General features: G+C 36.5%; 4 protein-coding genes across 9 annotated transcripts in view; 2 read left to right on the forward strand and 2 right to left on the reverse strand.

Moving 5' to 3' along the window:
* Positions 1 to 1,364, reverse strand: part of LOC111481520 (protein RETICULATA-RELATED 4, chloroplastic-like) — a 5,032-nt gene extending 3,668 nt beyond the window's left edge. Inside the window, exon 1 of the mRNA XM_023126973.1 lies at positions 740 to 1,364. Coding sequence (XP_022982741.1) covers positions 740 to 1,255 — 516 coding nt within the window. The 5' untranslated portion in view covers positions 1,256 to 1,364. The remainder of the gene's footprint in view (positions 1 to 739) is intronic.
* Positions 1,365 to 2,820: 1,456 nt separating this feature from the next.
* Positions 2,821 to 5,384, forward strand: LOC111481521 (50S ribosomal protein L1, chloroplastic-like). Of its 6 annotated transcripts, none has more exons than XR_002718063.1 (6): positions 2,821 to 3,480; positions 3,984 to 4,111; positions 4,210 to 4,276; positions 4,470 to 4,527; positions 4,628 to 4,755; positions 4,845 to 5,384. XR_002718063.1 is itself a non-coding variant. In XM_023126975.1 (6 exons), the coding sequence occupies exons 3-6, from the start codon at positions 4,067 to 4,069 to the stop codon at positions 4,980 to 4,982; spliced, it is 369 nt and encodes a 122-aa protein (XP_022982743.1). In that variant the 5' UTR covers positions 2,821 to 3,182; positions 3,274 to 3,480; positions 3,984 to 4,066; the 3' UTR covers positions 4,983 to 5,384. The 6 variants fall into 6 exon arrangements, 4 of the variants coding, with proteins under 4 accessions (XP_022982743.1, XP_022982742.1, XP_022982744.1 ...); XM_023126975.1 differs by lacking the exon at positions 4,210 to 4,276 and having other exon boundaries at positions 2,821 to 3,182; positions 3,274 to 3,480; XM_023126974.1 differs by lacking the exon at positions 4,210 to 4,276.
* A 575-nt stretch (positions 5,385 to 5,959) lies between these two features.
* On the forward strand, positions 5,960 to 10,123 carry LOC111481519 (RNA polymerase sigma factor sigD, chloroplastic). The gene is made up of 5 exons (XM_023126972.1): positions 5,960 to 6,539; positions 6,803 to 7,033; positions 7,113 to 7,253; positions 8,071 to 8,271; positions 9,506 to 10,123. Exons 1-5 carry the CDS (start codon positions 6,078 to 6,080, stop codon positions 9,782 to 9,784), a joined length of 1,314 nt encoding a protein of 437 aa, XP_022982740.1. The 5' UTR covers positions 5,960 to 6,077; the 3' UTR covers positions 9,785 to 10,123.
* A 229-nt stretch (positions 10,124 to 10,352) lies between these two features.
* On the reverse strand, positions 10,353 to 13,134 carry LOC111482385. The gene is made up of 5 exons (XM_023128134.1): positions 12,675 to 13,134; positions 12,326 to 12,403; positions 12,132 to 12,231; positions 11,879 to 12,021; positions 10,353 to 10,837 (listed from the first exon to the last, which is right to left on the reverse strand). Exons 1-5 carry the CDS (start codon positions 12,984 to 12,986, stop codon positions 10,628 to 10,630), a joined length of 843 nt encoding a protein of 280 aa, XP_022983902.1. The 5' UTR covers positions 12,987 to 13,134; the 3' UTR covers positions 10,353 to 10,627.
* Between the last annotated feature and the right edge of the window lie 722 nt (positions 13,135 to 13,856).

A 13,856-nucleotide genomic window follows, 5' to 3' on the forward strand; every position in this document is an offset into this window, starting at 1 on the left:
AAAAAAAAAAAAAAAAAAAAAAAAAAAAAAAAAAAAAAAAAAAAAAAAAAAAAAAAAAAACTCCAACACTCAACTAAACTCAAATAAGGGTTAAAGTTTGGTTGGATTGTAAACACTATTCAAGTTGTTTGAGTCACCAACCCAATTAACTCTAATTAATCTTAAAAAAATAATATAGGTTATGGTTAAGAATTAAATTCCAATGAATTATAAAATTAAAATGAAATCCATGCTCATAATTAGCCACAAAAACACATATATATAATTAAATATAAATTTGATTGGTGTAAAATTTTAAAAATTAATTCTTTTTAAAAGATATTGAATAAATCAATGACTTAATTGAAATTTAAGAGATTTTTGGTATTTTTAAATAGAATTAAAAATTAAAAAAATATTTAAAATATTTTTAAATTTAGAGATCCAATAATACAAACTAAATAAATTTATAAATAAATCACATCTTTCATTATCACATTAAATAACTCAGTTCTAGACAATTTAGAATTAATTTTCAAATATCAAACATTTGTTTGTTTTGAAATGACATAACTTCGTGATTAAAATAATATTTTGCTCTCGAATTAAATTAGTTAAATTAAATATTTTTTTTGAAAAAAAAAAGTGCAAAATTGAAAGAAATGTGGATGAAATTTGTAATTTAATTTTTTTTAAGAAATATGATTTTTAAGATAGAAAATATGAGTGAAGGGGCATTTGAAACAGAGGAGAAAAAGACCTTTGTGAAAATTCCAACGCCACATTCCATGGCCATCTTAGCCAAGAACAAGTCGTCCGCCAGAAGCCGTTCTTTGAATCCGCCGAACTGCATCAACCACCGCAACACCGCCGATTTCTCCATCTCCAAGAATCTCTCCACGATCACCGCCGGTACTCTCCCCGCCGCAATTGCCGCCGCCAGATCCTTCGGCAAACTCTCTGTCGACCTCCCGGCCTCCGCCAGCACCGCAATCGCCTCCGCTCTGTTCTTCTCCCGATCCTCCTCCTCGCCTCCTTCGTGTCCGTCGCCGCCTCCACCACCGCCGCCGCCTCTGTCATGTCCTCCGGGTGGAATTCCACCGGATGAAGCGAATGCGACGGAGATTCCGAGGCTTCGGCGACGGCGAGGAGAGTGGAAGCGGAGAGATGGAGCAGTGCAGGTTCGGCAGGTGAGAATGTAAGTAAAATTCAGCGGAGGTGAACGGCGGAGAAACGGCGACGGTGTGGAGAGATTAGTGAAATTTCGGATCGCCATTTCTTTGCCGGGAGAATCTTCAGAGAGAGAGAGAGAGAGATTGGGATATGAAAAGGCTCTCTGTTTGTTGTGGCTGAGAAAGTGCTGAAATAAACAGAGAGATTGAAACTCACTCATAAGTTCAATTCTTTCATACATTTCCATAATTAAATAATAAAAATTCCAATTCTCACATTTTTTTTCCTATTTATTTATTTTAATTTATTCCATTACTTTTGAATTATTAAATACCTTTACCATTATTAATTATATATTAATGATTTCGATACCGTCTTTTTTTTCTTTTATGATTGGTGGATGGTTGTATATTTTGTCAGTTTATTTCCTGACTTTAAACTCCAAAACTCGAATAAAGTATGCTATAGAGCTTCACCTGAGCCTCTCCTTAATCGAAACTCGACTTATTTCTTCGAGTCTTCTAACAAAGTACACATTTTGTTCGATACTTTAGTTACTTTTGACTATACCTTCAATGCTCACATTTGAGGATTCTATTGATATGGCTAATTTTAAGACATGACTCTGATACCATATTATAAATCACGAGTTTACACAAAGGTATAATATTCAACATATGCTCTTATAATTTTGTTTTGGGCTTCACAAAACGCCATAGTATTTCTTCTTATAAATTCATGATCATTTCCTAAATATCCCAATAATATTCCAACTCATATCATCATTTTTTTTATACTATTTTTAAACACGTGAGTTATATATATTATACTATTTTTAAACACATTATTTATAATATGAACAAACTAATAATAAATAAGACAGATGTACAATCTTTTAATATTTATTATTTATCTTTTTGAATATTTTTTTCCTCTAAAATTGTATTAAATGATTATGTAGGAGGAATATAAAAGTTAATTTTTGGTTACTATTTAAAAACTCAATTTTTTTTTTTTTGGTCCAACAAATTTTCTTAACCCAATCTAATCCAACTTGTGTACATCAAGTAATTAAGGGACATTACGATATTTCATTCTTAAATTTGTAAATAATAAATTTTAATCTCAAATAAAAAAAAAACAACATTAATTTGTGTTAAAATAAAATGAAGGATAGAGAGTTTAGGGTTTAAATAATAATAATTTTTATTTTTAAAATGGTGAGTAGCTATTTAAGGGATAAATTAATTTTGAAAATTAAGAGTAATTTAATATTTCAATAACTAAAAATGTAATTTATGTTTCTCTTATTTTTCTTTAACCGCTTATTAAATTTTAATTCAAACTCTTTTTAACAAATAATTTTAATTCCCTAAAATTACTGAAAAAAGAAAGAAAAAAAAGAAAAGAAAAGCATAACAGATACCAAATAACAAATCACGACACGACAACATTCCACGTCGTCAACTTCGAGAGACCGTGGCCACACACGTGTACATTCGGACGAGATCATCACCACATGTACACTTGTCTTATCATTAAAAAAATATTTTTTATTTTCTAAATTTTAAAGAACATTTATGCTAAATAAACAATAATGCATTAAGAAAGAATTAATTGAAAAAAAATAAATTAAATTTATCTCAAGAAAAAATGTTTAGAAATTTTTTTTATCAGTAGAAGAAGAACTTTGCAACCTCACTCTCCATCAATGGCGGCTTGTAATTCCACTTCTCCTTCTTCCCTAATGTTCACTTTCTTTCGTTCACAACCAAAATCTCATCTCTTTCAAGGGGATACTCCGATATTCCACCATCAAATCCTTCTCCTCCTGCCATTTTCTTTGCAGTCCTAGGAGATCAGATGATTGGGTATTGCTTAATTTTCAGAGACGAGCGAGGCACCATGTGATCGTCGCTGCTCTCGCCGCCGCCGTGAGTGTCGCCGAGGTGGACGCCGAAAAAAACGAGGGGGTCGTTGCGCCTAAACCTAAGAAGGGAAAACCCGCGTTGCCCCTTGAAAGAGATAGAGTATGTTCCAAAATCTTGTAATGTTTGATTTCGGTGTGATGATTGGATTGTGGATTGTGGATTGTGTTCTGTTTCATGGTTGTGCTTGGAGGGGATTGTTTTCAAGCTTAGAAATGGAGGAATTTATTGTATGATATGTCAGAGGAGATCCAGGAGATTCTTGGAAATTCAAAAACCGAGGGAAGACAAAAAGGATTATGACCTCCAAACAGCTATATCTCTGATCCCTTTACTGTTAAGAGAAGTTATAAAGAATGTGCATATCATGAGGTTATTTTATTTGAATGCTCTTATACAGGTAAGTGTAGATATGTTCTAATGATCATTTATGAAAGTTGTTCTTAAAAATAATTCTGAAAATAGTTATCTTAGTTAGACAAGCCCAAGCCATCTCGATTGCAACCAACAAACTTTCTTGAGTTATCTTCGTGTTGAACTTTAATGTAACGACCAAGCTCAACCGCTAGCAGATATTTTCCTCTTTAGGCTTTCCCTCAAGATTTTTAAAACGCCTCTTCCAGGGAGAGGTTTTCACACCTTTGTAAGGAATGTTTCGTTGTCCTCCCCAGCCGATATGGGATCTCACATTTATTTAGGCAATAGAGATTCTATCATAATTTGAAGTTTGCACCCTCTAGTTGAGGTCCATGGATCTAGAATAGGGTAAAATCCAGTCTTGTGCCACTTCGATCTTGGTCGAACCAAATCGTTGGTTCTTATGCATCTAGATTCCTTTTTTCTTGAGTGGTAAGGACTTTACTGTTTAGGGTGAAATCCTAAAAAGTTGAAATGAACATACAGGTGAGAAATTTGATGAAGCAAAGAATGCTGGAGCTGATTTGGTTGGTGGAGAGGACTTAATAGAACAGCTAAAAGGAGGATTTATGAATTTTGACCAATTGATTGCTTCCCCAGACATGATGCCTAAGGTATTGCTCTGAATGCATTGCTTTAATTGTTCTTTCATTTATCTTTTGAGATTTTTCTAACTTTCACTTTTCCTAAACAAGCTGCATTACTTTACAAGATGAACTAGCTGGTTAGGACTATATTGATGATCGATCCTGCTTATGTAATGCAGAAAGAAATAACGAGTAAGAGACATAATTACCAACGGGTTTATCACTCCTCGAATTTGTTAATCATGCTTGCCTTCTGGCTGTATCGATCCATTTTTTGATCATGCTTGCCTTCTGGTCTTGTCTATTTATCGTAAATGCCCCGAGTATTACTAAGAGTAAGACGATATAGTTGATTTCATATTTGAGTCTTCTTTCCTTATTTCAGGTTGCTAGCCTCGGGAAGCTCCTAGGGCCTCGAGGACTCATACCGAATCCAAAAGACGGTACTGTATCAACCAATTTGCTTCAGTTATCGATGATTGTTTTCTATACCTGCATTGCATCCAGATTTTATGTCTATCCATTGGGCAACCTTGATTTCAGGCAATAGCAGAATTCAAGAAGGGGGTAAAGTTGAGTACAGAGCAGATAAAACTGGTATAGTTCACTTACCATTTGGAAAACCTGACTTCAGCAAAGAGGACCTTCTTATAAACTTGTTGGCTGCCATAGTATGTTCTTCACTTCGCTCTTTAGCTGTTAGTCTCTAAAGACACGTCTCCCACATTTTCAATAAGTCATTTTCTTCGAACTCTGACAGAAATCAGTAGAAACCAATAAGCCATCTGGTGCAAAAGGTGTATACTGGAAGAGCGCTCACATATGCTCGTCGATGGGGCCTTCAATTTGGTTAAATATAAGGGAGATGTTAGATTTCGAACGTCCCTCGAGCGCTTGATGAATAACAGACCTGTACAGCTCTTATGTTTGTTGAATCAGCCTCTTGGGGGATCCATTGGAAGATAATGGTGCCCATATGTGAGCAACATTGAAAAGAGGATGATAAAAGAAGCTAGGAAGAAGAGTCAGGAGATATCAGATAGTTATTGACTACACAGAAACAAGCATACTGCATAGTTTTCTCTACCGACTCACTTTGTATTAATGGTGTTAGGTTCTTATGGATCTACCACGCTTTGATTGACCTCTTGCCAAGGGGGGAAAAAAATGATAAATGTACGCAATTGTATTGACCAGCTGCTGCTCTTTAATTTGGGACATTTCGAAAGTGGTTGTTTCTTATGGGTTCGTCGCAAAGGAGCATTTGGTATGCAAATACGTTTGGTTGATTTAACTTTCACAATTTGTGCATATTATGTTTTGATATGCAAATATGTATGACATGTTTTAAAACCTTAAAGGGAAGTCTAAAAGGGGTAGCTCAAAGAGGATAATATCTACTAGCGGTGAGCTTAAGCTATTACAACTGGTATTAGAGCTAGAAAATTGGCGATTTGTCAGCGATGATGTTAGACTCTAAAAGGGTAGATTGTGAGATCCTACATTGGTTGGAGAGGAGAATGAAATGCTTAGAAGGGTTTGGAAATATCTCTTCAGGAGACACGTTTTAAAACTGTATGAAAAACCTAAAACTGTATGAAAAACCTAAAATAGATAATATCCTGCCGTTTCGAGTATATGGAACTTTCTTGCACTTCAAGCTTCTCCCAGCAATTTTACTCTCAAACAACTATCTCTGTGTTGTCGTGCCTCCCATGGTAGAAGATGATTTAATACATTTGAAGTCCCCCTTTGGTTGTTGAATTCCTTGAAGGATTGATCTTGATGCTAAATCTATCTACTTGGCCGATTTTTCTTCACACCCTTTTCTCGAAGGATGTGAATGCTTCAATAGCATCCGCACACATTGACATCCATCCTTTTGATCCTTTTATCCATTCGCGACAAGAACAAATATCAGAATCCCAAGTGCTAAAAAAGCCCAAACTTCTTAAAAGCCTTTCCCATTCTCGCTTCTTTCCCTTCTCTGCTTATGGCCACTACCAGTAGCTTATGTTCATTACCGGCTCAATCCCCAACCCTCCCATCCATTTCTCTCTCATCACTTCCATCGCTCAAAACCCATCTTCCCCAACAACCCCATTTCACCATTTCCCCTTTCTCCACCAAATTAGCACCCAATTTCATCAGCAATGATACACTAACCCACCCACCGCCGTCGGAGGCGGCGGCGGTTCTGGCGGTAGAAGCGGCAAGAGAACATGTTCTGGTGGAAGCCGGATGGCTTTCCAAGGATTGGAGATGCAAAAACCTTGAGAAAATGGAGCAGAGCTGTGGGGGTGATGGGAATGTAGCTTGGAAAAAGAGGAGAAGGAAAAGGAGGAAAGAGGTGGGGGAGACAGCCGAGGAAAATTGGGTTGCTTTGTCCAGTGGCCCCTTGAGACCTGGACATTTGAGCTCAAAAGAAGAAGCAGAGCTTTGTCTGTGTCTAAAGGTGAGTCCTAGAAAAAAAATTCATAAGTTGTTCTTTAATCCTTGTCTATGCCACCATTTACTTCTCTTGAGAGCTTTCTTGAGGGGAATACATATAATTTGTATGCAAAAGACTGCAGAACTCTCTTCTTCTCCTTTATAAAGTGCTTTTAAGGTATCATAGTAGAATTTAGTTTGTTGCATTAGTATCCTTTAAATCATGTAAAAGTGTCTGCCATGTTCATATGTTAAAGAAAGCTTCTGCATATTATAAACTCTTCACAGGAGGCAGCACAGATTGAAAAGACAAAAACTAGAATCATGGAGACTCAAGATCATGAACCTACAAATAAGCAATTGGCCATTGCCATGGGCACCAAATTAGGGTATATAGATAGAGTTCTCTGGAGGGCAAGAGAATCGAGAGATCGACTCATTCGATGCTATAGCAAACTAGTCATTTCGATTGCAGCTCCATATCAGGGCAAAGGGATTAGCCTGCAAGACCTCACTCAGGTAGGTTAATGCACATATTACTCTCTTTTGGATTGTTGTTTTCTGTAGTATGCTGAAAGGTTTTATTTGTTTTTTGTAGGAAGGGAACATTGGTCTTCTTAAAGGAGCTGAAAGATTTGAACCAAATAGAGGACATAAATTATCAACTTATGCTTATTGGTGGATAAGACAAACTATCATTCAAGCGTTGGATAAAAAGTCGAGGCTTGTTCGACTGCCGGTAAGATACTGCCTCAATTCTCATTTGTCACATTTTGATTGTCATGTAGAAGTTTCAAATCATATTTAGTTTTTTATGCAGATTTTGCATTTGTAGTTATGGCACTTCTGAATACATTGAACATAAGAACATAATTTGTGTCCTGTTTACCTTTCTTTTATTCATTTATAGGGTCCTGGTCAGTCACTTTTCTGGGCCTAGATCGATAAGTGGAAGTCATAGAAAAGAGATCTTTCTTTTTGTATCTCAGATCAAGAGGAAGGGTAGCTTCTTAAGCTGATCTATATATATTTATATATATAAAAGGATTCGCTGTCTTTTAACCATATGTTCTTCTTTGTCAATGCTACATTGGACCTAAAGGAAAAGGCGCTACTTAGCCCTACACTAGTAGAAGTCAGCGGCAGAGTTAGCCTACTAGAAATCGCTCGTCCTAGGTTCTATGTTTATCAGTAGGCTTCTATGATAAAAAAATTTTTGTCATTACCCGTTCGGTCTTATTTTACTTCATTGGAGGCCCTTTTTGTGGGTTTCCTCCTTTTATGGGCTCTCTTTTTGTATGCCCTTGTGTTCTTTCATTTTTTTTTTCATTAAAAACTTGGTTGTTTGTCAAACTAAGTTGGATTTATGACGAGAATCATATCGAAACAATAAGAACAAGATGTGCCAAGGCGATAAGGAAGAGCCTTTTTGTTATATAACCTTTTTTCACAAAAAATGGAAAGGTAATTTCTACGAAGTTTTGTTAGCTTAGGATTTGAAGTATGGGAAGGTGAACGGGTAATAATTGAATGCTTGGTTAGCTCGCTGTGTGCAGGGTCACATGGGTCAGATGGTAGCAAGAATAGCAGAAGCAAATAATCATCTTGGCATAAAGTTATCACGAGTACCCACCCACAAGGAAGTCGCTAAGTATCTGAAAGTTCCTGTTTCAACTGTAAGACTGGTTACAGAAAGGAGTAAGCGTCCGATTTCAATCAATCGACCAGTAAACGACCGAGGTTGCTTAACCCTGCAGGTACCTTTTTACTTAAGTCGAGCTTAGTCTTTTACTGAAGGAATACTTACGTTTTTGTTTTTCTTCATACCTGCTGCTACAATGACATTGAATTGAAGTTTCAATCTTTCATGAAGGATGAGAGCCTTGTTTGCAACTGGCTCTTGATCTTTAGGAACTTTGATTTAGGCTCTCTTCCATTTGTTCATAAAACTAGTAATTGAAGACATTTCCCTCATCCTCATCTATGATGAAATAATGTTAAGTTCCTTTTCTTGATTAATATCTCGAAAGGAGAGGATGAACTTCCAAAAGGATTGTGTAACGTATCGCCGATAGCCTCATGGTTCTAAAATGCGTTTGTTAGGGAGAGCTTTTCACACCCTTATGAGGAATCCTTTGTTTTCCCTCTTTAACCGATATGGGATCTCACAATCCACCCCCTTGGGGCCCAGCGTCCTCAAGGGGGTGGAATCCTTTGTTTAACGTATCGCCGATAGCCTCATGGTTTTAAAATGCGTTTGTTAGGGAGAGCTTTTCACACCCTTATAAGGAATCCTTTGTTTTCCCTCTTTAACCGATATGGGATCTCACAATCCACCCCCTTGGGGCCCAGCGTCCTCAAGGGGGTGGAATCCTTTGTTTAACGTATCGCCGATAGCCTCATGGTTTTAAAATGCGTTTGTTAGGGAGAGCTTTTCACACCCTTATAAGGAATCCTTTGTTTTCCCTCTTTAACCGATATGTGATCTCACAATCCACCCCCTTGGGGCCCAGCGTCCTCGCTGGCACACCGTTCGGTACCTGACTCTGATACCATTTGTAACAGCCCGAACCCACCGCTAGCAAATACTGTCCGTTTTGGCTTGTTATGTATCGTCGTCAGCCTCACGGTTTTAAAACACGTCTGTTGGAGAGAGGTTTCCACACCCTTATAAGGAATGCTTTGTTCCCTTTTCTAATCGATGTGGGATCTCATGAACGGCATATCAATAAGTCGTATTTTCAATTAGATTGCTACACTTGGGGTTTGCTTTTATATATATGTGCGCATGCGCTAGTGCCTGAGCCATCTTATTCGACCTCAACTAAATTTATCGGATAACTACCTCACTCTGCAATATTTGGCATCTGACACATAATTGGATATTCAATCCTAGGTTGATATCCACCTAGCAGCGAACGTCTATTGTCATGTTTTTTTTTTCGCGACTACGATGAGATGTTGAAATACTATATTCTTTATGTTCTGCAGGAGATCATGCCAGGGCCAGACAATTTGACTCCAGAGAATATGGTAATAAGAAAACTGATGAAGCAAGAACTGAAGAGGCTTCTTAGTACTCTAAGCAAAAGAGAAGCACACATATTGACCTTGTACTTTGGCCTCAATGGACAGATTCCTCAGTCGTTTGAGGAGATAGGAAAGTCGTTGAATCTTTCTCGAGAGACGATTCGACAAACCAATATTGCCACATTGGCGAAACTAAAGAAGTCTAACATTCTGGACTATCTTAAAGATTATCTAGTGTAGATATTTCAAGCTATGAGGAAAAGTTACAAGCAAAGATTTATGAACTATTGAAGGATTTGCAGAGTATTATTTGTATGCATCCAGGTTTAATTCTCTGTAGTACATCAAAAGGAGCTATCCAAACGCTTGCAAACGAGTTGAAACAGGTTTGGTCGATGCACGTAGAACGGTCGAAGAACCGATCTTTTGTTTGAATAATCAAGTGCTGGTGTATGTAATAAATAAGAAACCGAGTCGATTGATGTTTAGATGATGTATTCTTATTGTTTTATAAAATTAAGTGCTGGTATGTGACATGAAGTTTATGATACCACTGAAAGCTGATTATAGAGACTAAAATAGTGAAACTATCATGAATTCTATTAGAAATTATAAACTCATTGTTCATTTACAATCAATTTTTGTTAAAAAAAGGTTAAATGAGATGTCTTCTAGCACGTAGATCTTGGAAAGCTATGTGAAATCAAGCAACTATCTAATTTGATCTAAACTCAAGATTATAGTCTTTCGAGGTTTAAATTGTTTTGGTTTATATCATAATCAATTGATGAAAAGGAGAACAAAGTTATGAATGGAAGTGGAGATTAAATGTGATATGAGTACAAGCTATGCTATACATTTTTGCAATTATCCCTTTGGGGAAACTGCAACACTTTCGGGTACCGTGAGATTTAGGAGAGGAAATAATGCATTCAGCTCTTACACAGACATAACAGGCAATAAGAACATCCAAAACCAAACAAATATAGGCTTCATTTGGTAAATTGTAAAGCTCCATCGCATTTATACAATTTCAGAAGGCCATCATGCACTCTTCCTTGGTACTATACTGCCTTTGTATTCCTATTCTGGCCTGTGTAGGTTATGGAGGATGTATAAAGAAGCAGATGACAGGAAGATGCATACCGAATAACTCAGTAGATCGAGACCGGTTGCTATCGTCACCATCTTGCTTCTCTCGAACATTTTCACTAAGAGAATCATGACAATAACATGTCCGACCTTTGTTTTCAGCTCATCAAGAGAGCTAATTTTCATCCATTTTGGCCTCTCCTGCAACCAATGACACCAAAATCACAAATGCCGTCCATGAGGGAACAACAAATTCAAAAAAGTAAAATCTCATATTCCATTCTCTGTTCCAAAAGTTTCAGGACAGCATAAACAAACACTAAGATTTCCATGCTCGCTGAATAATGTCCAGACAATAATCTCCATAGAATATCAAAGATTTTCTCAAGTTTACAGCATTCAGCACTGTTGGAATCTTAGATTTTCTTCAGGGGAGTTCAAGTTTCAGCATACAACCATTCTATTCTGAGTTTTGTCAATTTCCATCAAATGACATGAATAAATAAATATACGTTGAACTATACTCAAGCTTTTGGATCTAGCGGTGATTCTTTTTTCCGGTAAAGGTGTGAGATCCTACATCGAGCTGAAGAGGAGAACGAAACATTCCTTATAAGGGTGCGAAAACCTCTCTATAGTAGATGTGGTTCAGGAGTTCAGTCTCAGTCTCTCTCTTGCCTTTAATTTCACATTACCTCAGTCTAAAATAGCCCAAAAAATAGGGGAAAGCATCAATTTTCTAATAAATGGTCCTTACACGAAAAAGTACTGTGAGGCTGACGGCAATACGTAACGGGCCAAAATGAATAATATCTATTAGCGGTGGGCTTGAGCTGTTACAAATGGTATCAAAGTCAAGCAACGGGTGGTGTGCCAGCGAGGACGCTGGGCCCTCAATGAGGTGGATTGTGAGATCCCACATAAGTTGGAGAGGAAAACGAAACATTCCTTATAGAAGTGTGGAAATCTCTCTATAGTAAACGTATTTTAAAACCGTGAGGTTGATGGCGATACGTAACGAGCCAAAGCAGACAATATCTATTAGTGGTGGGGTCTAAGTTAGGTCTAAGTTATTTAACATGATATCATACCATAAGGTTGAAGTTCAGCCCTGACAACGTTATTTTCTCCTTAATAAATACTAGTAGTTCATGTGTTACGACTGAGTGAATCAAACTAATATCTACACCCAAACTAAAAGAAAGATTAAAAGTATCCTAACCTATCAGCTTAGTCATTTACCTTCAAGGCAAACATTCCAAACAGTGAGGATCCTTTCAGGGCACGATCAACAGGAGGAGGCTCATCAGGAGACACATTACTGATAAACAATCCATATAGGCCCATCCCAAAGATTAACATGACGGTTCCAGCAAGATATACATCTGCATGAGGTAGCAATTCATTATCGTTTTCATGCTTTGAAGTGCAATTAGCAGCTATACTTCCAGCACAAAAAAAGAGGTACATTAGTGAATATAGGAGAGGATCCTACCAATAGCTTCAACAAGTCGCAGAACCATTTGTCCGGTGTGAATCCCTTTGACACAGCTTGACCAGTAAACTTTATATGCATCACAAATATAAACGCAGCCCTTCAGACAAGCTAAGACTAGTCAAACTACACGAACAATTAAAGTATCATACAAAAGAAAAATTTATCTGCGTCCTAAGAGCTGGAGAAAGTACATTGAGAAAGCACAAGAATGAACCCGCCAATGAACCCCCAACAGCAAGCAGCGCCAAGAAACGGAAGTCAAAAATAACCTGCTTAACATCAGATGAGAGAGAATAATTCTTATTCGATCCAATTGGCTAAGCTTAATTTAAGCATACTTGAACCATAGGAACTAAAAGAGACAGAATGAATCATTCAAATATTTATGTGTTCCATGGCCAAACTCTCAAGAAACAGTATCAGTATACGAGTTCAGTTCCAAAGCGTTTACGGATTAAATTCACAGCCAGCACAAACTTTCAGCTTCAACAGGAGTAGATCATGAAAACCGAATTGAAAAGTGAAAAAAAAAAAAATTACCCTCTCAATTGAGGACTCAGTGGATTGCATAAACCCTAGAATCGGGTGAAGAGCACCACCGCCAGCGCTAGGGTTAGCAAACGCGTAGCTGAAATTCGAATCCGCGGCTCTGGAGGGTTCAACGAAGGGAGCGGAAGTTCCATTGGAGTTATGAGTGGGCGACGATGGTTTGGCAGATTTGGATTCGGAAGAAGAGGAGCTCAAAGAAGCAAAAGAATAGAAAAAGCGAGGAGCCGCCGCGGTTGGACGTTGAGGGCGGTGGAAGCCAAAGGAGACAGCCAACGGAAGCGGGGAGATTACTGAAAGCGCCATTGGAGAGATTGAGAAAGAGAAATGGGGGCCAAGATATTTATTTGGTGGGAAATGGAGATATTTTGATTCATCTTCTTCTTCTCCATAGAGATCTTGAGGGTTGAAATCGCCATTTTTGTCCTTTCTAACGCTCTGTCTGAACCTAACCCCTCTGACTGAACTGGTTTTACCGCCAAAATTAGTGTCCCCACTCCACATTATCCTCTTCTTTATCTCTTAACTGGATAATTTTTTTTATATTTAATTATTTTATTTTAAAATTGTTAATATATATAATAATATAACTTCAAATTCTTCAATGTCAAATACTATTTTGGCTTCCATGTATTATTATTTTTATTCAATTTAGTTTTGAATTTTTAATTTAAGATCATTTTATTCCTTATACTTCCAAAATATTTTTTTTTTTTTGTCTTTGTTAGTAAAGTTCTTATAAAAATTCAGTATAAGATATAAACCTTTGAATATAAAGTAACATTTTAAGAAATTAATAAGTATAATGTTTGGATGAAATTTTAAATTTAGTTCCATATGGGTTAAATTAATAAAAATACACATAAATTTTATAATTTGTCTTAGAAAAATATCCTTAAACTTTTAAAAGTTAAAAATTTTCTTTGAATTCTAAAGAAAAGTTTCAAAAATAACATTCCCATTAGAGAATTCTCAAACATTCCAAAGTACTTCATTAATACCTTTCACTATAAAAAAATAAATAAAAATAAAGTTTAAAAATTATTCATGAACTTTTAAAAAACATTAACACTCGTAACTTTTATAAAAAGTTAATATATGCACAAAAACTTTTAAATTTTGAAAGATTCCATCTATACACCAAAGATAAGGTTATTTTTAAACTTTCTAAAAATA

The sequence above is a fragment of the Cucurbita maxima genome, unplaced genomic scaffold, assembly GCF_002738345.1.
Source record: "Cucurbita maxima cultivar Rimu unplaced genomic scaffold, Cmax_1.0 Cma_Scf00007, whole genome shotgun sequence".
Classification (NCBI taxonomy): domain Eukaryota; kingdom Viridiplantae; phylum Streptophyta; class Magnoliopsida; order Cucurbitales; family Cucurbitaceae; genus Cucurbita; species Cucurbita maxima.

Excerpts from the sequence above, each read along its gene's own strand:
- LOC111481521 (XM_023126974.1), top strand. The coding sequence starts at position 4,067 with ATGAATTTTGACCAATTGATTGCTTCCCCAGACATGATGCCTAAG. Across the intron at positions 4,112-4,469 it reads CCCCAGACATGATGCCTAAG|GTTGCTAGCCTCGGGAAGCT; the intron begins GTATTGCTCTGA and ends TCCTTATTTCAG. Across the intron at positions 4,756-4,844 it reads TAAACTTGTTGGCTGCCATA|AAATCAGTAGAAACCAATAA; the intron begins GTATGTTCTTCA and ends GAACTCTGACAG.
- LOC111481519 (XM_023126972.1), top strand. The coding sequence starts at position 6,078 with ATGGCCACTACCAGTAGCTTATGTTCATTACCGGCTCAATCCCCAACC. Across the intron at positions 7,034-7,112 it reads GCCTGCAAGACCTCACTCAG|GAAGGGAACATTGGTCTTCT; the intron begins GTAGGTTAATGC and ends TGTTTTTTGTAG. Across the intron at positions 8,272-9,505 it reads GAGGTTGCTTAACCCTGCAG|GAGATCATGCCAGGGCCAGA; the intron begins GTACCTTTTTAC and ends TATGTTCTGCAG.
- LOC111482385 (XM_023128134.1), bottom strand. The coding sequence starts at position 12,986 with ATGGCGCTTTCAGTAATCTCCCCGCTTCCGTTGGCTGTCTCCTTTGGC. Across the intron at positions 12,404-12,674 it reads CTGAGTCCTCAATTGAGAGG|GTTATTTTTGACTTCCGTTT; the intron begins GTAATTTTTTTT and ends GATGTTAAGCAG. Across the intron at positions 12,022-12,131 it reads GCGACTTGTTGAAGCTATTG|ATGTATATCTTGCTGGAACC; the intron begins GTAGGATCCTCT and ends TACCTCATGCAG.